General features: G+C 38.7%; 1 protein-coding gene across 2 annotated transcripts in view; it reads right to left on the minus strand.

Moving 5' to 3' along the window:
- Positions 1–1,964: 1,964 nt before the first annotated feature.
- The window catches only part of LOC101739427 (rho guanine nucleotide exchange factor 17), a 143,825-nt gene continuing 121,873 nt past the window's right edge, over positions 1,965–23,916 (minus strand). For both annotated transcript variants that reach the window (XM_012694881.4, XM_062669351.1), the window contains 16 exons: positions 22,556–22,738; positions 20,917–21,145; positions 20,112–20,424; positions 19,940–20,031; positions 17,624–17,846; positions 16,730–16,821; positions 14,748–14,878; positions 14,360–14,520; positions 13,865–13,957; positions 13,088–13,320; positions 10,188–10,368; positions 8,940–9,007; positions 7,731–7,867; positions 6,119–6,296; positions 4,751–4,921; positions 1,965–3,760 (listed from right to left, as the gene is read on the minus strand). In XM_012694881.4, the coding sequence (XP_012550335.2) occupies positions 3,471–3,760; positions 4,751–4,921; positions 6,119–6,296; positions 7,731–7,867; positions 8,940–9,007; positions 10,188–10,368; positions 13,088–13,320; positions 13,865–13,957; positions 14,360–14,520; positions 14,748–14,878; positions 16,730–16,821; positions 17,624–17,846; positions 19,940–20,031; positions 20,112–20,424; positions 20,917–21,145; positions 22,556–22,738 (2,775 nt within the window). In that variant the 3' untranslated portion in view covers positions 1,965–3,470. The remainder of the gene's footprint in view (positions 3,761–4,750; positions 4,922–6,118; positions 6,297–7,730; positions 7,868–8,939; positions 9,008–10,187; positions 10,369–13,087; positions 13,321–13,864; positions 13,958–14,359; positions 14,521–14,747; positions 14,879–16,729; positions 16,822–17,623; positions 17,847–19,939; positions 20,032–20,111; positions 20,425–20,916; positions 21,146–22,555; positions 22,739–23,916) is intronic.

The following is a 23,916-nucleotide window of genomic DNA, read 5'->3' on the forward strand; positions in this document are numbered from 1 at the left end:
TCGCCCAAAACACGTCATTACGGATCCTCCCGATCCATTAACGGTGCTTTTAGGCACCACAAGCACCGGTCACCGTCCTTGACGAACTCGTCGCTTGCGACGAAGGGCTCGACGAGCGAATTAACCCATAGACACAGCCCACTGAGTTTCTCCGGGGATCTTCTAAGTGGGTCGCGTTTCCGATCCGATGGTAGATTCTGTGAAGCACTGCTCTTGCTAGGGCCAGTGATAGCAACACTTCCGGTTTGAGCCCCGTGAGCTTATCTACATGTTAGGGTGAAGCTGAAATAGCCTCTCAAGGCTATCAGCATAGGTAGGAAAAGGTAGGAAAAGAAAGATCGCGGCATCGCGATGAACGTGCCCCGCTGATTGGATGCAAACCCGGGTCTCAGCCGCCGGGCGACGCCTCAGCACTGCGGTATCCACAAATTTGGAGTTTTAGCAATATTAATTTAAGGAAGGTCTTTAGTTCATTTAATTTTGTATTTTTTTTTTATTTTGAATTTTTAAACGTTTCATGTGACCATGAATTATCATGTGCTTGTTGAGTTGAGTTGTTGAGTACGTAAAGTGTTCAATCCTCCACACGGATTTCCTCCCGGATTAGGAGGAGGAATCTCACACCCCCGATTACTCTTTTTATACAACCCATACCCTAGGCCAGGAAGGTCAAGTACCTGGGCGTTACCCTGGACGCATCGATGACATTCCGCCCGCATATAAAATCAGTCCGTGACCGTGCCGCGTTTATTCTCGGTAGACTCTACCCCATGATCTGTAAGCGGAGTAAAATGTCCCTTCGGAACAAGGTGACACTTTACAAAACTTGCATTAGGCTCGTCATGACTTACGCGAGTGTGGTGTTCACTCACGCGGCCCGCACACACATAGACACCCTCCAATTTCTACAATCCCGCTTTTGCAGGTTAGCCGTCAGAGCTCCGTGGTTCATGAGGAACGTTGACCTACACGACGCCCTGGGCCTCGAATCTATCCAGAAATACATGAAGTCAGCGTCGGAACGGTACTTCGATAAGGCTATGCGTCATGATAATCGCCTTATCGTTGCCGCCGCTGACTACTCCCCGAATCCTGATCACGCAGGAGCCAGTCACCGTCGACGCCCTAGACACGTCCTTACGAATCCATCAGATCCAATAACCTTTGCATTAGACGCCTTCAGCTCTAAGACTAGGAGCAGGCTTAGGGACCTCGGTAACCGTACTCGTCGAACTCGACAAAGAGTTCGCCGTGCAACCTAACCCATGAATCAGCTTGCTGAGTTTCTCGCCGGATCTTCTCAGCGGGTAGCGATTCCGATCCGGTAGTAGATTCATTCGCGAAGCAGCTACTCTTGAGCTGTTAGGTCTCCTTCGGAAGCGCTCGGGTAGCTGTTAGCAAATCCCACCCCTCCTGGCTGAGCCTTTGCTCGCCCACCTGTCCTGGTGAAACTGGAAAGGCCTCCGGGCCACCAGTAATCGTTAAATCACAAAAAAAAAATGTTCAACCAGTCAGTCTTAATAATTCAAACTAATTTTACTGTTTAATCTTCCTACTCAAAAGTATTTGAAACCTCGGAAATAATATAATAATTTTAATTCGAGCTGCATTGATGATATTGATGTTTATTTTGTAGTAAACATTGACAGTATTATCAATTTCTCATTTAAATTAATGTTTATGAAGGTAAAAATTTAGCACCAAACTACCTTAAATGTTTGCTTTCACGAATTCATCTGTCATCTGTTGTCATATCATCAGTGAAACTTATATTTGAAATGTCAATAGCTGTCAAATCGAAAGTATAAGGCTCAAATGATTGCAGCTCTCACTAAAAGTCTCGAAAACCTAAGAGAATACTCTTTTTAGTGATTTCATGGTGCCAAGTAGAAATTGATTCTGGGATTATTTGATTTGTCGCGATGCATTGCAAACTGTTTTGTAAAAATAAAACTCAAGCCATGTTAGTGTGATCATTTATTTATTCTGCTTCATTAGACATAACGTGTAACAGGCTACATACACTATTAAAAACCACTTTATTCAATGATTAGCTCTAACCAATATGTCGGATCAGGTAACGTTTATTATTTCTTGAGCAATCACAATGACGGTTTTCTCTAGTAAATGTTCACATAGGATACACAGATTTTGAATAATTTTTATACACCTACGTTCTATATCTAAGTTTTTAAGTTGCCTCACGGCTTATGGTCGCGTTTCGAACAGTTTTTGACTGCTCACCTCGATACGCTATCTGGTGAATTGAACTTCAACAACTTCAACTATTTCGATACGACGGAAAATTTTAATTAGAGCCCTTTGAATTTACAGCGGAAATTGGAAATGTTAAGCTTCTAAACACCGACTTCCATCGTCAAATCGAAGCTATATTAAGACGAAATTAGCGAACAATTTCAGCTACCTAACAAACACTTTAGGTAAATAAATTTTCTTTATTTCAATACTCCTGTTATAATACTACGATTTCACATTTAATTACATTATAGACACAAAACTCTATGCCTTTGATATGAATAGACATGTAAACGACTCTAAAAACATTTTGAATACTATAAACGTCTAAGATACGTAACCGGCCGAACTTGGGCCGCAATGATAAACGATTTTAAAAATTTTCTTTAATAATAATACTGCACGATGTTCAGATTTCCTTTCAACAAATTCTGATAGTGATAAAATATGACATTTAATGCCTTAACTAACTTTTAATAATCTCAGTTACGCGTTTAAGCGCAACACTCATTTATATTTAATACAACAATTTTTAAATTAGCGTACACATCGACACTCAGAAGCTGGAATACTAAACATTCATCAACAAAAACACAGTTAAGTTATAAGTTAGGCTCCTTTACTTGCAGCCGTGACGCCGGTCGCGCAATTCTGCTAAACACGACATAGCGTGCGCCGCCGCGTCCAAACAAAAACCGTGTCGAAAGTGCAACAGCGCTGATTCCTACCCGATCCTGTAGACCGAATGGTAAACAGTCGATGTCGCCCAAAACACGTCATTACGGATCCTCCCGATCCATTAACGGTGCTTTTAGGTACCACAAGCACTGGTCACCGTCCTCGTCGAACCCGTCGCTTGTGACGAAGGGCTCGACGAGTAAATTAACCCATAGACATAGCCCACTGAGTTTCTCGCTGAATCTTCTCAGTGGGTCGAGTGTCCGATCCGGTGGTAGATTCTGCGAAACACTGCTCTTGCTAGGGCCAGTGTTTGCATCACTTCGATTTGAGCCCCGTCAGCTCACCTACTAGTTAAGGTTACGCTGAAATAGCCTCTCCAGGCTATCAGATTAGGTAGGAAAAAAAAAAGCTGATTCCTCGAAGCGGTCGCGCGGGTTTGTTTAATAGAATTGCGCGCCGGACATTCGGCTTCAAATCTCTCAGCGTTTCTCTGCGTCGCGTCATTACAGAACCCTGTAGGCCGTGAAATTCGTTCAGACCCTCCAGAGAAGGAGATGGTTGGTGGAGTCCTCCCTCCCGGCGTCCTCGGTCATCGTCGAACTCCTGAAATCTTCGTAGCCGTCCCCTCCGGAGATAACGAGGGTCTCTTTGTTGGTTTGACCGGTTTCAGCTTGTTTCTGGAGCTTCTCCGCGTTGGCCGAGCGTCGGCTCAACGCTTTCGTCTTTAATGAGGTCTGCGTGGACTTTGGCGGCTGCTTCGTCGATACCGGATTTTCGACTATCGTCAAAAATCTTACGTGCCCTGTGTGGCCGTAGGTGACGCCTGTAACAATTATAACTGCTTAAAGTCTATTGAAATTGTTTTTAATAGACAATTCTAACTTGTGCATTAGACGGTGAAATCTATATCGAGATACTTGGTCATATATCACAGCCCACCTGATGTTAAGTGGCTACCAGAGCCCATAGAAATCTAGAACATAAATGCCGCCACCCACCTTGAGATATAAGCTCTAAGGTCGCAGTATAGTTACCACGGCTGCCCCACCCTTCAAACCGAAACGCATTACTGCTTCACGGCCAAAATAGGCAGGATGATGGTACCTACCCGTGCGGACTCACAAGACGTCCTACCACCAGTAATATAGATAACAAGCGGCCCGCTCCAGCTCCGCTCGGGTCTTTAACAAAAATGTCAACGATATTTGAAGTTGCTTTATTTTTTAAAATAAAAGAACACTTATTGCGGCATAATTATAATAGTTAGATATGTGCTGTCGCAACCCTTATTGTAAATAATAATGTGTTCAACAAAGTCGTAGTACATTATTTTATTCTATCATCAATAGTTTTCGCAGGGCACGCGATGTAAAGAATATTTTAGGTAATTTCTTTACACCTTGGGTTACATTATTGGAGTTTTAGTAAGGATCCCTATTTTTTTTCAAAAAAGATTATAGACTATGTCACTTGGGAATAGTGTAGCTTCCAAACAGTGAAATAATTTTTCAAATCGATTCAGTAGTTTCGGAGCCTATTCAATTCTTCCTATTCGTACACTCTTGACAGAGTGGTCGTGGTCATGCATCAGTCGGATCCTGCGATACCGATGCTCTCGCGATGCGACGCCATGTGGCACGGTGTTTCGCAGAGTGAGAGCAATCGTTTATGTTGGAGTGAGTCACAGATTTTATTTATGAGGTCGGTCCATCGTGTTGGAGATCGTCAGCCGTCCGGCCTATTCAATACAAGCAAACCAGCAAATCTTTCCTCTTTATAATATTAGTATAGATAACAATAGTTATTTTCGTACCTGTTAGTTGTGGAACAGTGAAGACCCCGGTCCGCGCGTTGGGTGCGTTCAGTAGTGGCGCGGTCAGCAGCACGCCGGCGCTGGTGCCCACCCAGAGCATGTCCCGGTGAGCGAGCAGCGCCGTCACGCGGAGACACGCCGCCTTGTGCTGACGTATTATGTCATCGCAGCCTACAAGTACACATTGAATTATCAACAGTTTTTTTTTTGTTGCCCATGTAGGCAAACGAGCATACGGCCCACCTGTTGGTGAGTGGTTACCGTCGCCCATGGACTTCAGCAATGCCAAAGGCAGAACCAAGGTGATGCCTACCGCTTAATCCTCTCCACAAGCCTCGTTTGAAGAAGGACATGTCATAGCGCTCGAGAAACACCGTGGAGGGGAGCTCATTCCACAGCCGGATGGTACGTGGCAAAAAAGACCTCTGGAAATGCACTGTGGATGAACGCAGTGGCTTCAGGTAGTATGGATGAACTTTACTCCGGTGGCGGGCGGTGCGATAGTAAAAACGAGATGCCGGTATCATCTCGAACAATTCTTTAGAGCACTCCCCATGGAACATACGGTACAAAATACAGAGGGAACCAAAGTCCCTCCGCAGACCCGAAGACCGGCAATCAAACATTCCCGAAATTCCTGAAACCTTAATTTGTAAGAAGTCCTCTTAATATCATAATAGGGACGAAAGTTTGCTGAAATTTTCATGGTCTCGAAGCATACACAGTAAAATCTTAATATTTCGTGTTCAACTGTAGAGGCAGATCAGTTTATTTGATACTGGAAGCAATTGACATCAGAAAGTGATTAACAGTGCTCATTTTGAAGTTGTAGTCTAAGAGAATTACAAAAATGATAAAATGGTTGTATCCATCGTGCATTCATACGATATGACTCATCACCGGAAGAAAACTGTTGCAATTGACTAAAGTAATTCAAGAGGGACAAGGTAATTCAGGAGATAATACAGCTACTATCAAAAAGTTAAAGGAAATGAACAACAGTAGAATTTACACTTCGCATATAATAATATGAATGTCACTATTGGTCATGGACATTGACATTATCAGGGCTACCTCTCACTTTCCAAGCAGCAATGGAAGTACGCATGGGTCGCAGCGTTCAAGAGAACTGTGTGCTTAGTGCAAGATTTTTAACGTACTCGATAGCGTAAAAGTTAACCCAATTTTGTATACAGTTGGAACAGCGCCCCTAGCGGCAAACGTAGGTAAACGATCCCATTTCGTACCCTCGCTTGGTGCGCAAGCACACTGGGTTCACTATCGATGAGACCGTCTCCCTATACTACAGATAGACTTTGCTCTAAGCGCAATTTCGTAACTGGATGGTTGTGGATCCCTAATACTGACCGTGCAACATCTTGCTGACTTGCGGAGTGATGTTGATCTCGGCGAGCTGCTCGCGAGTGTTCGTATTGTAGCAGCGCAGTTGCGCCGCGTTGTGCAGCGAGAGCCATATGGTGACGCCCGCGACCGCCATGTGGCTTATTGGCTTCGTTTCTGAACTTATTTGGAATGTTTCGTCCACCTGTAGCCGAAATACATACATAGTTGATTTAATCACTCAAAGGGTTGCAATAAAAAAAAAAGAAGTTTATTTAATTCTAATAATTAAAACATTTGAAATTAACAATTGAAGTTAATTGGGGCAAGTGTCACCGGGAGCGCGGTTAGAATAGAACTGCGTGATCTATCGGCAACCTAACCAAGCTGCATTAGGTCGTGCACTTTACATTGCATTTTTAGGTACATTAAGAATATACTAGAGGTCCCGCAGTAGTCGAAATTCGACTATAATTAATTGGAATTGTAAGTTTGTACACTATTATGATTGTATTTTATACTTCTATAATAACAAATTTCGCCAAGACTACACTATAAAAAATAATAACAAAGACAAACAATATTTAATCTATTCTCAATTTGACCACAGACGTCAAGAACAAAAGTTTGACAATAAATAGTATGCATGCGTGTGTGCGTCATATACATAGTACGTAGTGTGTGTAATGTTTTCTTTATTGATTTAATGTATCTTTTATGCATTATTTTAAAAAAATATTAGAATTATGCACTTCTTCTCTATATTCTCTTTAAGTGTGGAAAATTTCATACTCCTCCGTCCGCGCAATTTTCGTAAAAAGGGATACAAAGTTTTTGCTTCACGTATTAATATATAGATAACAGAACGGACGACCTGTATGTGACGGTAGATGAATATATGGCTTAATAGCTACTAAACAGTTAAGTTGGATGGATGACCTCAACGACTGCAGATAATTCAGATTACTGAGACTCAAAGACAGTGGGTGGCGGCAAAATTTTGAAAGTAACAATTTTTTTTTAGTTTTAACAAGATTGCTCAATAAAGTTATTCAATTCTAATAATTAATAATTTTCTTTATAATTGATAATACAAGAAATTTAATTCATCCATTATTTGTGAATTATAATTTTGGCACGTTTGGTAAAAAATAATAATCAAAATGTAAATCATTAATTTATTTCCTTGGTTTGGATTTAAAATTATAATCGATTTTTCTATTTTCTGTAATTAAAGCACTTTAGTTTTTTTTTTTTTTATGTAATATAATTATGAGTAACCCTTTGTCAAAATTTATAATTGTTAGAAAAAAAAAAAAACATTTATTTATGTTTTTGGAATATATGACATATAATAAAAATTCCGCAATAAATTAGTTATTTTAATTTTGAAAAATAAACTATAAGTTTAGGCAAAATTCCAGTATTGGGGCGGATTTTTTTCCGGTGCCCAGGAGCGGCATTAAGTTTAAATCCGACCCTGCTCAAAGACGTTAGTATGGATACTGATTTCTTACAAGTCTTGAAGTTGAATTAATTAAAAAAAAGATGGAAAACTTAATTGTATAGCATCTTCGAGCTAATGATTGTTTCGCAGTAGAGATAAGCAGAATGCTTGTAGTGGATAGATTGGACCGACCTGTAATGTGTGAGGATTGATGATCTTGATCGAGGCGTGGGTCGCGCACCAAAGCTTCCCTCCCGAGAGCAACATGCTGCTCACCGGAGTGCTGCCGGTACCAACGCTGATAGTGCTACGTTCAGTCCAAGATCCATCTGATGATCATAATTGAATCCTTAATTCGCATATGATAATAATAAAATATCGAGCGAGCTTCAAATACAGAGCTTGATAATTCTTATTTTACGCAGTTTACTGGTGGTAGGACCTCTTGTGAGTCCGCGCGGGTAGGTACCACCACCCTGCCTATTTTTGCCGTGAAGCAGTAATGCGTTTCGGTTTGAAGGGTGGGGCAGCCGTTGTAACTATGACCTTAGAACTTATATCTCAAGGTGGGTGGCGCATTTACGTTGTAGATGTCTATGGGCTCCAGTAACCACTTAACACCAGGTGGGCTGAGAGCTCGTCCACCCATCTAAGTAATAAAAAAAAAGTATATTTCCTCAGGTATTTCCATACGCAACGCAAATTAAGCTTCTTGAAATTTCGAGGATTGAGGCTAACGTATTGCTAAGTTTGGTATACATAGCATAATAATATAATATGCGTTAGAAGCTAGAAGAACGGGTAGTCCAGGTAGTCTTATGCGTTCTATTCGGATTTTAGAAGATACGGATGAACACAAATAAGTCATTTAGCTTTGGAACTATTAAGGCAACGTAGCGTTATCGATCGCAGTGAAGGTAGTTTTTTTGTGGTCGTGAAACTAATCACGTATGAAAATGAATTAAAACTGGTCTAGCTTCGACGCTTCGGCAATCTTTGTCGATGCATGGAGGTAAGGGATGAAATTGGACACAGTTGTTGTAAGTGTTTTCGACGAAACCAAATTACAAATTAACAATATCCAACAAGGTCGAAGGCTGTTTTAATTATTTATTGTTTAGATGGCTGGCCTAATTCATTTGGTGTTAATTAGGCACCAGATTCCGTTGACATCTACAACGTAAGTGTTGCCACCCAGCTTGAGAAATAGCTTTTAGGTCTTAGTTTAGGCTGCTCTTTGAAACTCTTCAGAATGATGGGATTAATGCTTTACGGTAGAAATAGGCAGGATGTGGGCACGTAGCCGTCCGGGATCACGGGACGCCCTACCAAAGGTTAAAAGTTACCTCCATTTAAAAGCTACGACTATTTAAAAGCACCAGTTAAATTAGGCTCTCTTACCAATGTCCCGACAATACACCACGAGATCACCATTTCCTAGTGCCACAAACACCTTCCCCTCCACGAATCTGAAATACGCAAATAAGAAATGGCTATTCCAAAAACTATCTATACTAATATATAAATTTACAGTGGTTTTTACGGATGTTCCGTTATAACTACTGAACCATGCAGCCGATTGACTTGAAACTTGCTATCTATGTAGAAAATACATGTAGGCTAATATTTATATGAGTGTTAGACTCCCTAATAATAATGACAATAAATAATAAAGTTAATTTTAAATGCGCAGCGAAGCGGGCGAGTACGGCTATTCTTTTATAAATGTATACGGACCGACCATTTGGACTATGACTTACAGAGTTCAAGAACATGAGATCGAATTCTTAATTGTACTGTTCATTGGATTATTTACGCAAGCTTCAGGTTTGATGGAATATAAATGTACGCACAATTCTCCTTAGTCATTATTGCCTCTAATACAATGTATTGAATTTGGATCATCATCGAGTTTCATTGTTTGTTGGTCATCTCGTTAGTAAAATATCTACAGCTACATAACCTGGCATTTATTTCTGGTACTGATAATACAGAAGCCGAAATCTTAGCTTAAAGCCTTTCAGTTTCGTAAATTTAGCAGCAATACCATATTTCTATTACTAATCTTTCGGCCCTCGCTACAACGACCGATCCTGCGCTCCCTGCATACAGGAGGTCCCGTGGTCTTCAATACGTCATCGGTCCAGATTGTGGGAGGCCTACCTACGCTACTTCTTCCAGTATGCGGTCACCACTCTAGCGCTTTTCAGCCCCAGCGGCCAGCCATTGTACGAACAATGCGCCTTGCACACTGGCTCTTTATCGTCGCAATCCTTTAGGTTATGTCGAGAACCATGGCTTCTTCTTCTTATCAACCCACAGACATCCACTGCTGGACATAGGCCTCCCACAAGCCTCGCCACAAAGACCGGTCCTGCGCTGCCTGCATCCAGCGGATCCCCGCGAACCTCAATAGATCGTCGGCCCATCTTGTGTGCCTACCCACGCTACGTCGTCCGAGACGCGGTCGCCACTCAAGACTTTTTGGCCACTTTACCATGACCATGGCTTATATCATAATTACCACATTTTAATATACTTTCGGACTTTGATTAGCTGTATCAATTAGTGTGTCAAAAGTCTGTGGGTAAACATTGACCGACAAGTGCATCGTGAGCTAATGAATATAAGCAAAAATACAGTACTCACACTATGGAATGAACCCCTGAATTGTGTTGCAACTTGACTTTATTCTTTTTGATTCTGATATTGTCCATGCAATTGTATACGTGGATGCAACCATCCTCAGTGCCCAGCCACATTGTGGGCTGGTTAGCAGTTGTTGCATTGTCTTCTGAAGACTGACGACTGGCTGGAGATGATAGAGTACCTGGAGTGTGTTAGGAGAATATACAAATAAATTCAGCTTCATTAATTAAATATCGGTTCACTAGTTCCAGCTGAAATTTCAAATAAACCCAATTCGAATATCATTATTTTGTTAAAGATTTGATTAAAACTACTTTAAAATTATTAGCGAATTTCACTCATTTAAATGATATGTCAGTCGTACTTGACAAAAACTTTAAAGAATTACTAGGAACTGTAAAACGAATAATAATAAACGCGAGGTTAACCCTTAAAAGTAGCTTTAAACATGTGTTTATTTGCCAATATGTTTCCATTGTTTTTGTCGGTATTTTAGAGTTTCAATATGCATATATACAGAGCATAGCAATACATAGTAACTATGCGCATACTGCTTTATTTATTTAAGCAGTTCAAACAATCAAAAGCAATATTTAAAGCCAATAACAGTCATAACAGTAATCATTCTTTCTCATCATCGTATTAAGCATGTTATAGTGGTCTAAGTAACTTTCAATGTATTTAAACATCAGTACTTTGAGGTTTTTTTAAACTTGACATATAAACCTGAAATAAGTTCCATCAGCATGCATGCTGATGGAAAACATAGAGTTTAGCTAATTTCTGTTTTATTCTCCTCACGCTATTTTTATATAAAACGGCTTTACGTATTTAAGCGTAATAAACATGCAGATATTATATAGGTATTACCGAATATCGATCTTCCTGGAACTAAGTTGCATATGGAAAAGGGTAGAATGTGTTAGAAGAGATTTAAAAAAAAATTATTAGCATTTCAGTCCAAGCTTCGGAAACAATATTAATTAAAATTAGAAAGTTAACAGAATAAAGTAATACATAGGCAGCATATTAAATTTTAGATTTAAATCTAATTATCACTAGGATTATGAAAGAGCGCTTGGTTCAGCTGATGTTAGGTGATTAGGGAAGACAGAGACATAAAAATGGTTAGGTTAACTTTTAAATAATTTACATTTATTTTTGTTTCATTTCATTATTTAAATTGTTACTATTATGTATAAATTGTAAGTTATTATTATTTTTTCTAAATATAAATAAATCAATTAAATATATAAACATTATAGTTAGTGTAAAAAATTAAATAGCAAATAAATATTATAATCAGTCTAACAAATGTAATGTAATGTAATTATAATTAAGGGCAAAGACACAGCATAAATAAAGGTTCTAACTAAACTGCTTAGGTTTCTATTACATATAAAAATACAATTTTCTTACGTAAAGCAAGTGCTTGGAGTGAACGCTCGAAGTTTTTAATACTACAATTAAATGTGGTGTCAGTTTTAAGTGTGATTAAAGAGAAGAATTGAGATTGCTCTGTAGTTCACCGACTTAGAACAGAAACGTGAAATGTATATATATAAAAATAAATTGCTGTTCGTTAGTCTCGCTAAAACTCGAGAACGGCTGGACCGATTTGGCTAATTTTTGTCTTGAATTATTTGTAGAAGTCCAGAGAAGGTTTAAAAGGTAAATAAATATGAAAATGCTCGGAATTAAATAAAAATAACCGTCGGACGGATTCCTTTTGTTTGTTTTAAGTTTTTTTATACAAAAGTTGAGGTATTTTATTTATCCATTGAGGCACTACGATGTCTGCCAGGTCAGCTAATAAAACTTAAATGTTTGGAAAGCATCTTTGTTACTACGGACAAATTTAGCATCAATGACGGACCGTTTAAGCTCTGGTAGCTTAAAGTTTGAATGTCCCTGTTAGTTCTACTTGAGAGTTAAAATTTACTACTGCAAAGGGCATTATTTATTAATTATTGAAAACTGATAATTTTGAAAGTAACACAAATGTAAGTGCATCCCAATCAGCTATTGCTTGCAGGATGTGTTGTAGTTCAGAACGACTAGGTTTGAAGAGTCGGAGATCTATTATGCATCATATACTGAGAGTTCGACGGTGCGATTCAGAATGGATGACGTGCGCCTTGTGATGACTACACGCAACCGCTTAACATCGAGATGAGTCCTGAGCTCGTCCACCCATCTAACGTAATAAAAAAAACTTCTTCACAATCGGTTATAATGAAGTTTTTTCTTTCAGGGCCCCATCGGTCGTAAGCGTCAGCGTTGACAGGGACCTTTTTTACGAAGGAAAGATTACTCCTGGCCCGAAGGCTTTTCCAGTTTCATCAGGACAGGTGGGCGAGCAAAGGCTCAGCCAGGAGGGGTGAGATTTGCTAACAACTACCCGAGCGCCACCGAAGGAGCCCTAAGCCCTAGACACGTCCTTACGGATCCATCAGATCCAATAACCCTTGCACTAGACACCATCAGCGCCAACACTAGGAGCAGGCTTATGGATCCCAGTAGCCCTACTTGTCTAACTTCGCAGAGAGGTCGACGTGCAACCTAACCCATGCATCAGCCATGAGGGATTACTGGTGGCCCAGAGGCCTTTCCAATTTCACCAGGACAGGTGGGCGAGCAAAGGCTCAGCCAGGAGGGGTGAGATTCGCTAACAGCTGCTCAAGCGCCTCCAAATAAGACCTAACAACTCAATAGCAACTGCTTCGCGAATTAATCTACTACCGGATCGGAATCGCGACCCGCTGAGAAGATCCGGCGAGAAACTCAGTGCTCAGGCTAATTGATTAAATTACAAACAACTTCCGAAAAATTTTCACATTCATAATATTAGTATAGTGAGTACAGTATGATTACATAGTTCATTTAGAATGCTTACTCACCGGCGCTAATACCCATGGCCTGCTTGTCGACTGCCGGGTTGGAGCTGCTCTTCATGACTGGGTGGACCTGTATGTTCTGTCCAGTGTGTGGGGTGCTGAGGCTCTTGCTGTGGCTTGGGGTGAGGGTCCGCGCGAGGCAGTGCAGCAGCCGTGCTGAGTCCTGGCTGCGCTCCGACTGCGCGTCCTGGGTCTCGCTGGAGGACCCGTCGTCTTCTTCGTCGCTTGATGATGAGCTACAAGTTTTGGTTTTTAAAGTGAAACTTTTACTACATCGTCTCAAACTTTTTCATCTGTATGTTGCATATCGCGTGACGGTCGCAAAGTAGGGATACAGTGAAAGGCGCTCGTCAGAGCAGCCAAGGCCAATATGGCGGCGCCTATAGTTCGCAGCAGCTGACCGTGTAGTGTATAGAATATTGTGCCAGTGCTCCACGCTATTTTGTTTGTTTTTGTCAATGTTTAATGTAAATGTTGTTTGTCAGAGTTAAATGTCTATAATGTGAAGAAAAGTTTCACTTTTACCGTGGTTTTATAAAACCACACAATCCTTTTTTTTAACACATGCCACGACTCAACTAGATTTATAGAGATCATAGACCGTACAACTGCTCAATAAGCCTACTTATTTGCTTAGCGGCACAAACAGCCGCTGATGTGGTTCAATTGTAAATAACTTTTGATTGCCATCGAAGGCAGACATCGTAAACATGTCTGACTTCCAATATTAAGTCTAAGAAGTGCCAGATGCACAACTAAGTCTGTCAGCCGAGTACCAACCTGTCTAGCCGGACATTCTTGCAACTGTCATCCGGGTCGGAAATGCTGATACCCGGCTTCACAGAGCTGGTGCTGCTCAGCGAACTTGTGCTCCTGAAAATATTATGAACGAACACAACGTAGATATTTAGAAAATTGACAAATTATTCCTTGTCTTTTTTTATATAGCTTAGATGGTTGTGCGAACTCACAGCCCACATGGCGTTAAGTGGTTACTGGAGCCCATAGACATATACAACGTAAGCGCACCACCCATATTGAGATATAAGTTCTAAGGTCTCAGTATAGTTACAACGGCTGCCCCACCCTTCAAACCGAAACGCATTACTGCTTCACGGCAGAAATAGGCAGGGCGGTGGTACCTTCCCGCGCGGACTCACAAGAGGTCCTACCACCAGTAAATACGCAAATTATAATTTTATAATTTTTTAATTACTTCATCGCAGTCGAAGTCACTCGTAAAGTTCCCGCCATGAATCTAACTGTGCCACTTACGGTACATCCACGGTCTGCTGCCTGGTGAGTGCTGGTGCGGGAGGCACGCAGGCCACGCACAGGATCCGAGCGTTGCACACTCCGTTGCATGAAGTGACCTCCAGTTTCGGGGTCAGGGTCAAAACGCAGACTTGGCCGACGTAGCCGTCACTGTTGCACACCTGAAAGATCCACCGATTCGACCTTGAACATAGTAGGGATTGTATATGTAAAGGGTACAAATCACCCAGCCTATTGTACCTCCAGTGGTGGGAGGAAGTCCTCCTTAAAAGAAGAAGGGAGTGAGCGCAGGAATTATATATGATAGGAGAGTATGGAAGGAGTTGCGCCGACCCCAGGTGACTGGGAGATAATGGGCAGGATAATGATGATGATAATTTCTTCTTACCCAGACATCTGGAGATTGACCTGGCGGCGGCAAGGTGGGTGCTGCACACGTAAACTGGAGACCAGCTCTGGTCTTCCTGATCGGCACAGGTGATAGGAACTCTGGTGGTGGCCGCTCGTGGCCATACAAACCTGTAGGAGATTCCATAAAAAAATACGTCACAATCTAATAGAATAAAACATACAATGTTTACTGTATGCACTAGGTTTGTGTTCCTAATTCTCCTTTCCTTCTGCGGGCCTACTGGAAGAGATTTCAACATGAAATAAGTAGTGCTCTTGTACTCTATATCCTTATTGTCATGTTTCTTCTAACAGCTGTGTGTGCAAAATATATTAAATAAATAAATACAAATACTAAGAAGATTCTTAAACAAGGGTAGTGCAGAAGTCACAACATTAACCAATGGGGTGGGTATAACTAATTTTCTTAAATAAAAAAAATGTAGTGACTTTGTTGTTGTATGAGAGAGTTGGAATATAACATAGCTCTGCGCTGCAGCTTCGACACCTATATAATATAAAAGTATAAATTGATTGCTTTAGCTAGTTTGATCTGCTCATAGTCAATCTGGTCTCATAGGGTTACTATAACACATAGACATCACTACGAGAATATTACCATCTTGGGATAATAATATAAAGTGGAAATCTCAATTGTAATATATAGTATTCTAACATCCTTCAAACAGAAACATTGGACTACTTCGGGCTAGAAATACGTACACGACTTTTTATCATTTCGGATATAGCAACCTCCGGATATAGCGACGACATTAAAGTGCGCCTTACGCCGTCGTTATAACCGAAATTCAATGTATTCATGATTTCGATAGCCCGTGTGGACTTACAATATATGAGTCGTCTATTATCAAAGGCGGCAATCTGACTTTTGGACAATGATTGGTAAATCAGAAAAACGAATTATTGACTTTGTATTCCATTGGCAGTCACAAAACTCTTCGGAACGACATCTTAGATAAATAACAGGTTAACTATTAACCTTTATTTAATGCAGGTTTTGAACCGTATTCTTTGAAGGAGACGATTATATTCAAATAAATCTGTATTGACATATCAATAAATTTTTTTTGTCCAAATGTACAGATTGCCGCCTTTGATAATAGAGGACTCATATATTAGGAGTGATTGCTACAGAGACAATCGAATTTTATATGTAAGACGATATTATTATTATTTTCCTACCTAAGCTGGTAACCTAAGGAGTTATGCCACCGTAATCGGACGAGTAGGTGAGCTCACAGGCTCTAACCCGGTGACGTAGCTAACATTAGCCTTAGCAAGCAGTGCTTCGCAGAATCTACCACCGAATCGGAAACGTGAGCCACTGAGATCGTCGCGATCCGACGAGGAACTCGGAGGGCTTACGCCGATATGTGACAGGACAATGTGTGTAGGTTATATCATTCTAAATTGCTTAGTTAAGTTTTACGACGCTCGGCTGGGAGCAACTCCATTACATGTGACGTCATTTGGTAATTGTTTACGAGCTAAAATAGACCATAAAATATACCATAGAATACAAGGATTATTACATTGATACCACGTATTGTGATTGGTTGACGTAAAAATTGTTAGAATTATTTGATTTTCTTTAAAACTTTAATATTCCAAACTATGATTGACTGATCGTGCTTAATGTAGTTAATTTTTTGTTTACGCGAGGTTTAGACACAACAAAAATTACGGCTTAACCTTTTAATTACTAATAACGAAAATTTGACGGTAGTTAGCACAATATTTAAATCTCGTCCATTACCAAACTCATTATTAACGATGTACCGTCCGTAATAACTTAAGCGAGATTCAACCGTAAAAGTAGTTATAATTAAGTTTCAATTGGATTGAAATCCCCTAGAAGTACTGGTCTAGAAATTTTTGTTATTTGTGCCAATTATTTTTAGCCTATCAATTACAAAATATAGAATGGAGCCAGTATGACATATTTTAAATATCACTTACATAGTTTTTGCTTGACATCATTGATGATTTCTTCCCATTGATTTCTCTTGTCAGGCTTAGAAAATATTATAGTAAGATTTTCCGGGCCATTACTGAAAAAAAAATACAAATTATAAACGTTGACACTTAATATTTGATACTATACAATATTGCAGTTTTAGAGTTAATGGAGAATATAAAATGTGCACAAAATATATTGACTTACTTGAAAAGCACCCAAAAAGAAACAACCCAAAAAAAATTGTAGCTAAATAAATTTTATTAACAGACAATTTATAATGGTCAAATGCTAAAATAGTTGAAAATATTTGGAAATCGAAGGGAATATCGGATGGATAAATCGATAAGATAATTTTTTAATACGTAAAATCCCTTAATTGAATGCAGCAGAATAGTCCCAAGCAGGAAGACATGACAGGACATCGTGAGACGGACCACATATGCCCCCTCCAATACCACATAACGATCACGACCACTCTGTCACAACTGAAACTATTAAGAAGAAGAAATGCAATCTCATGGTCCTGGTATTGATTGGTCATGGGAAGTCATAGATATCGCTGAATGAATGCCACTATCTATTTGACACTACAAATAATATCCCCTTTTTTTATTGCTTTGATGGGTGGACGAGCTACAGTCCACCTGGTGTTAACCGGTCACTGGAGCCCATAGACATCTACAACGTAAATGCGCCACCCACCTTGAGATATAAGTTCTAAGGTCTCAAGTATAGTTACATTTTTGCTGCAGGGGACCGAAGAGTCCCGTGAGTACCTTCGTCGCCTGGAAGGTGAGACGTCCTCAGTCCAGATTCATACAGTGCGAGAGGACTGGGCCGATGGCCTCGACGGTCCCACGTACAGAACCTATCCTGGGCCAACCAATACTTACGCGGTGTTCAACGTGATTTCCATGCAACACAACTGGCCGTCGCTGTTCTGACGCTCCGATAGTTGGCGGTTCAACGAATGCAACATGTCCCGGACGAGTTCCTCAAGCTGCGCGTGCTGGGTGTGCAGCGCTGCCACGTGATCTGATATCAGAGTCAGTGTGTTCACGTCTTCCCTTAGTTTCTCTACTTCGTTGATTATTCGCCTTACGTTTTCGTCTTTAGCTAAAAACATGGGGGTATTAATTTTCAGTTGCGATATATCATTAAATACAAGTATGTTAAGCAGTTTTATGTTTATGTAATAAACACCGATGACAAATAATCGAAACATTGTGTACAATATATTTTCTTTGGCACTGATTTGTGAACGACCAACAAGCAATCTACTGACTACATACCGGGTGTATTGGTAACGTATTCCAAAGCCGTAAACGTCAATTTGCTAAACTAAGCGTAAGAACTTGTCGCTTTAGTAATTCCATCTTGCGTGAATCCGCAACATATCACAAAGATAGCTGACACTTCGTATGCCCTCGAGACCATTGAACCCATGCCTCAATTGAATCTGAATTTTGTTGTTATGTGTAGTAGTGAAAATAACATTAGTTTTGTACAGCATAAATTTGGAAGTGTAATTTTCAATGTTATAATTTTGTAAATCACTAGCACTAACACCTGCTTTGTCATTTTCACGAAATTCGAATACACCCTGCAAGTAGTCTTCAATATGAATACAAATACAAAAAAAATGGGACAAGGATCTATCACCGTCAATAGTGTAGTCAAATATCCAAGGTTACAAAAACCGTTCGCAAATTCCAATAAGTCTGTTTCTAATTTCGAGCTAAGAAACTGCCAAAAACCGCAAGCGAATTTAGTATATTACTCGCAAAAATTATCGCACATCAAAGACGGGACGTCCTGTTGATTTTATGTTAAGGAATTCGTAAACAAAACATGTCTTACTGATAAATGAAATGTTTCGAAATGATTTTAAAACCATTCGATAGTATGCGGCATTTAAAAGGAAAGTATATGAAACAAACTAACAAATAACTACTCGAAACATCTGAAGTAACGTAACTGGACTAATTAGACATCAAAGAGTTCGCGTGCAGAATTACTCGCTAAAGAAACTACAAGAAAAAAAACTACGTGATTATCTACTTTCGATTTTATATTTTAGACAACACGACACAAAGTATAATTCACCTTTCCTCCGAAGAATACGATATAAAGCAAAAATGATCAAAGGTTAGAGGTAACTCGTTATTTCAAAGATGAAAACAATTAAAATGTAGCTGCAAAGTTAGAGTATGGCCTCCCACGAGGCTAGGAAACTATAATTCTTTTAAAACTTCGATCGTGGACTGCTAGCAAAATAGAGAAGAGAGGCGAATCCAATTAACCTTCTTTTACTTAGTGAATTTCATTAACAAATATTGCTCGTATACTCATTATTAAGCTGATGATAATTTTTGTCCCTGCTAGCTAGCCCTATCTAGCCCTAGAATTATTACTTCCTCATTCGTCCGTAGTTGTAACAGATTTAGCTTCATTTATTTTCCCAATTCCTACCTTGACGATTGCTTGTACATCGTGTTATGAATACATGGTTCGGTAACACCGTTCTGTTTATTCTTAGAAAGAAGAAATCACACGATCCAATTTCATGGCCCAGGTATTACAATGCAGTTGAGATTCGACCTCATGTCTCAAAGAAGGTGGCGGCATTCAGCCATGAATAAATTTTATAGTTTACTTGGACTTTAGACTTTGAACTTAAAAATATTTTTTCTGATGTATTCATAAAACAAGAGCTTAATCATCATATTTCATTCCAATATTTACAGCAGATAAAAAAACTTTGGTGCATGATTAAATCATCAGTACCTTAAATTTCAACTTAAATAGAACAGCGAATCTGTAATATCGGACTCTCAAGAAACATAATAGACGTTGAATTCATTATCCGTTTCTACATTTCCCTATCTAATTAAAACAAGGGAGTAAGGCAAAATACATTTGGAAATCAGAAATCACTTGCTCGAAAGTAACAATTACATTTGTTAAATCAATACCTAAGTTACGATATACTAATAAAAACGTTACATAAAAGCTGGAATGTTTTTTATCAGTGTTTAGATCAAACAAAATTTTATTTGTGATTTTGAATTCACTAAATATGAAAAAGCTCAAATTGATTTAAAAATTACTAAACCAACGACTCCAACATCTTCAAGTGATGTAGTTCGTTTCAGGTTTCATATTTAAATTTCGTACAAAAAATTTGTATATTTTTGATAATTAATTACCTTTTATAATATCGAGATCAGCCAATGACATTCGCATGAGCAGTTTGTACTTGTTCCCCTCCATTTGACTCGCTATAGTACTTTGGTAGGTTCTGAAATAATCAATCAGTAAATAGGTATATTTATTTATAACTCAAAATATTGATTTTGCGGAATCTTAATAAATACTCACGGCATAGGTTTCTTAATAGTACCGGTTCTTCTTTTCACGCTGGTTATCAAGAGCGTATCATTAAAGAGAAATAGAGCTCTGTCTTTGATGGTTCCTTGAGCTGAAGGCATTGTCACCATTTCGTGTTTTATAAACAGCCTATCAGCGGTTACCAGGTTAGACAGACCTTCGATCATCTGTTCTAAATCTCTAAGGGTCTGTTGTTGTAATTCATATTCCAAACTTTCTTTTTCGGTGCAGTTAATAAATTCTAGGAGATCGTGAATTTGTTTTTGTGCCTCTAGCAAGAGTTTATGGTCTGGGTGTGATTGATCTGAAACGATTAAAACCGTTAATGTACCATTCAGAAATTAAGTAATTGTCCACAATTCGAGTATATAAATTAGTACTATACAGTACCCGACGATAAATATTGCTCATCGACCTTTGGAAAGAGACAATCGGCTAATTTCGGCTTCTACTGCTATCTCTGTCGCACACTACTTATGTGACGTTTGTCAGTCATTGTTCAAGTGCGCTGTGCGGGCCTAATAGACAGTGCATTATTAGTGTTTCGAGCAACAGAGAGAAAGTTCTACGAAGCCGAAATTAGTAGATTTGTTCCTTCAAAAGATCCTGTGCTATATTTATCGACGGATACTGTAAATAAAATAATTTAAATATAAAATAATATAAATAGTTACATAAAATAGGTAGTTTATAAAAAATGCTGAAGCGAATTTGCGTTACCGAAATCTACGAAAGACCTTATGTGTGAATGAAATGGAAAGGAAAAAAATTTAAGTGTACTAATATGCTAATTTACCAGTATGTTTGATCAGCCTTTGTATCAGCAGCTTGTAGCTTGGGAACTTTTGCACGGGTTTTATTAGTAAATTGTCCAAAGACAACTTTCCCTTGTGGTCCCTGGCCATAGCGTCTAGGAACTTCGCGAAGGCAGGTCGTGATGATGCTGCAGTTTTTATAGTTTCTTTTGCCTTCTTCAAGTTGCTTATGAAAGACATGTAAGTGTCCATTACAGCTGGTTTTGTGAACTAAAAAAAGGTGTTTCCAAACATGTTTAAAATTACCTAAATTATATAGGTATATTATAATTAATGTAAATTTAGATTTATTATTTCTGGAGTCACAACAAGAACTACAATTATTTTTTATAAAACCTTATCTTTCATATAAAACATTGTTTAACTACCCTTATCTTTAGATATATCTTTATTGTTTTGGTTCATCCTTTCTTATAATGGCAAAATGAAAAGTTCACAAATAATCTGTACTAAAGATCAAAAAGGCTACAGAAAATCGATAACTTTGTAAAGAGTCTAAAAAACACAAAGAATAATTAAAATTTGTATTTCAACTAATTAATTCTATAAAACTCGATTTTAACTACCGAATTAACTACTGTGCCTTCTGCTATCAATAAATTAAGGGAAAGAGCAACTAGACCCTGTAAATTAAAATATTTTTTACTCTATAAAAATGAGACCGGAAAAGGTAGGTGTAAATTGTATCAAAATCAAAAAACCAATAGAGAGACCGTGTCCCGTTTTAAATGTTAATAGCCTCGATAATAGACTTACAAAATTACCCTCTTATCGGTTTATTTTGTATATAATTTTACATTGGTATGAGATTGGTACAGCTAGAATTGGTAGATTCATTCGTACAATGGTTTTATGTTGGCTTCAACATAAGGTCATCTTATCGTTTTTCAAACAATGTATTATGTGATAGTTTCTAGCGGAATCTTTCATCAAAGAACGTTGAAAGATTGGTCATAGCACAACAGAAGCATCGGACATGATATTTCATCATAAAACTCCGTGGTATGTCGCAAAAATGATATTTGGAAATATACTGTGCATTTTTTTTACTTTAAGGACAGCTGTAACTAGATTACTTCTGGTTCATGTTGAGTATGATTGGTTTGCCATTGATAACAGATATCAATATTGATATGGGAGACAAAAATCTCTGGAAATGCATTACAGATGAGAGCACCCTCATAGGAACGATGGGTAAAATCTAAACTCCATTTCTTTCCAATGGCTATCTACAAACCATCCTAGAGCTCTTTTTTTATTGCTTAGATTGGTGGGATGAGCTCACAGCCCACCTGGTATTAAGTGAGCCCATAGACATCTACAACGTAAATGCGCCACTCACCTTGAGATATAAGTTTTAAGGTCTCAAGTATAGTTACAACGGCTACCCCACTCTTCAAACCGAAACGCATTAGGTACTGCTTCACGGCAGTGGTACCTACCCGTGCGGACTCACAAGAGGTCCTACCACCAGTAAATGGTAAGTGTAATTTTGGTATAATTGTAAGTATAATTTTAACTCTGAGGTATCACTAACTTAATTGTGCAAATGTTAATGCCGTTAACATCTTTTCTCATACAAAAATTATCAAGTTGGCGTAATAAACAGAAGAAACTCACGACTTCCAAGAAGACATCTCCGACTTTTTGTTGCAGATCCCATTGTTCTAACCGTCTCCTCAGTTGCTCTAAAAATACTTGGTGCACATTCAGGATCGCCGGCACTTGATAGAAGATTTCGTCGACAAGATACGCGTCAAGTAAGGCTGCGTTCTCCGGACTCTTTAGGGGCTGGAGATATTTCTGGAAACAAAATGACTAGATATAATTTTGACATTTCCAAGTTCTGATTAAAATCATTTACGTTTTCGTAAACGATGCTATGATTAAACTTATTGTCCAAACAATAATAACAAAAAAATAAAAATTTTAATAAATTAAAAAAATACGTTTTTATAGAAAATGTATTTATTTTTTAGTTAGATTTTCTATAAAAGCGTATTTTTTGAGGTTTTTTAAACTATTATTTATTTTTCATTTTTTAGTTGAATTTCAATTTTTTTAATATTTTTTTTCTGATTTTGAATTGTCATCGGTCCTTCATAAGCATGCCAAATTTCAAGTTAATCCGACGCTGTGAAGGGGGTCAAAGTCATGTTTAAAGATTCCGTTACATACTAACATACATACGTCTGAAGCTAATAAAAGCGTATTAAAAATAGCGCATCGGCACTGGGATAAGTATCTTTTAAAATATAGCTTTTAAATTAAATTATTATGTCATAATAGGCTAGTTCCATAGTTATCATACGATCCAAGTGCTGATGGGTGTGTACTGACGCACATGCGCGTTGGCAACGCCATGGATACAGTTAAGCTGCTGCCGATCGAAAATAATTAAATCTTTTTTGAACATCACTCCGGAAAAATCCGAAGGGAAATTGGAACCCCGTTGTAGATGAACGAAGCGGTTATATAATATTATAGTTAATAGGGATGAGCTCTGTTCGAATGAATAGTGCTAGGGTAAAAAGTAAATCAAACTGGTGTCCGAAAAAACTAAAATCTAACCGCTTTAAATATGATCGGAACACAAATAAACAAAACTTTCTCAGATTCCACAAGATAAACTGTATAGAACAAATAAGATTCTGATGCACTCAACTCAAACTCTATCAACTTATCTATTAAGTTCAAAGGAAAACACTGAAGTGTACTAAATAACACAAAAGAACCACTCTGTTTGCGAAGACAGAACGTTTTCAATCTCGAAATTGTCAAGTTTGTTATACTCGATTAAATTTTCGTTACAAAAGGACTCGCCACAGAATTTGAAATACGGTACGTTAATTTAAGATTTATATTTTAGTTTGACACCTCCAATGAGTACCATTTATTCTTGTTAAGCGGACCAAGTGCCTAAAGGATAAGACGTCCGGTGCATTCGTATCTAGCGATGCAACGGTGCTCGAATCCCGCAA

Source organism: Bombyx mori, chromosome 7 (assembly GCF_030269925.1).
Source record: "Bombyx mori chromosome 7, ASM3026992v2".
NCBI classification, from domain to species: domain Eukaryota; kingdom Metazoa; phylum Arthropoda; class Insecta; order Lepidoptera; family Bombycidae; genus Bombyx; species Bombyx mori.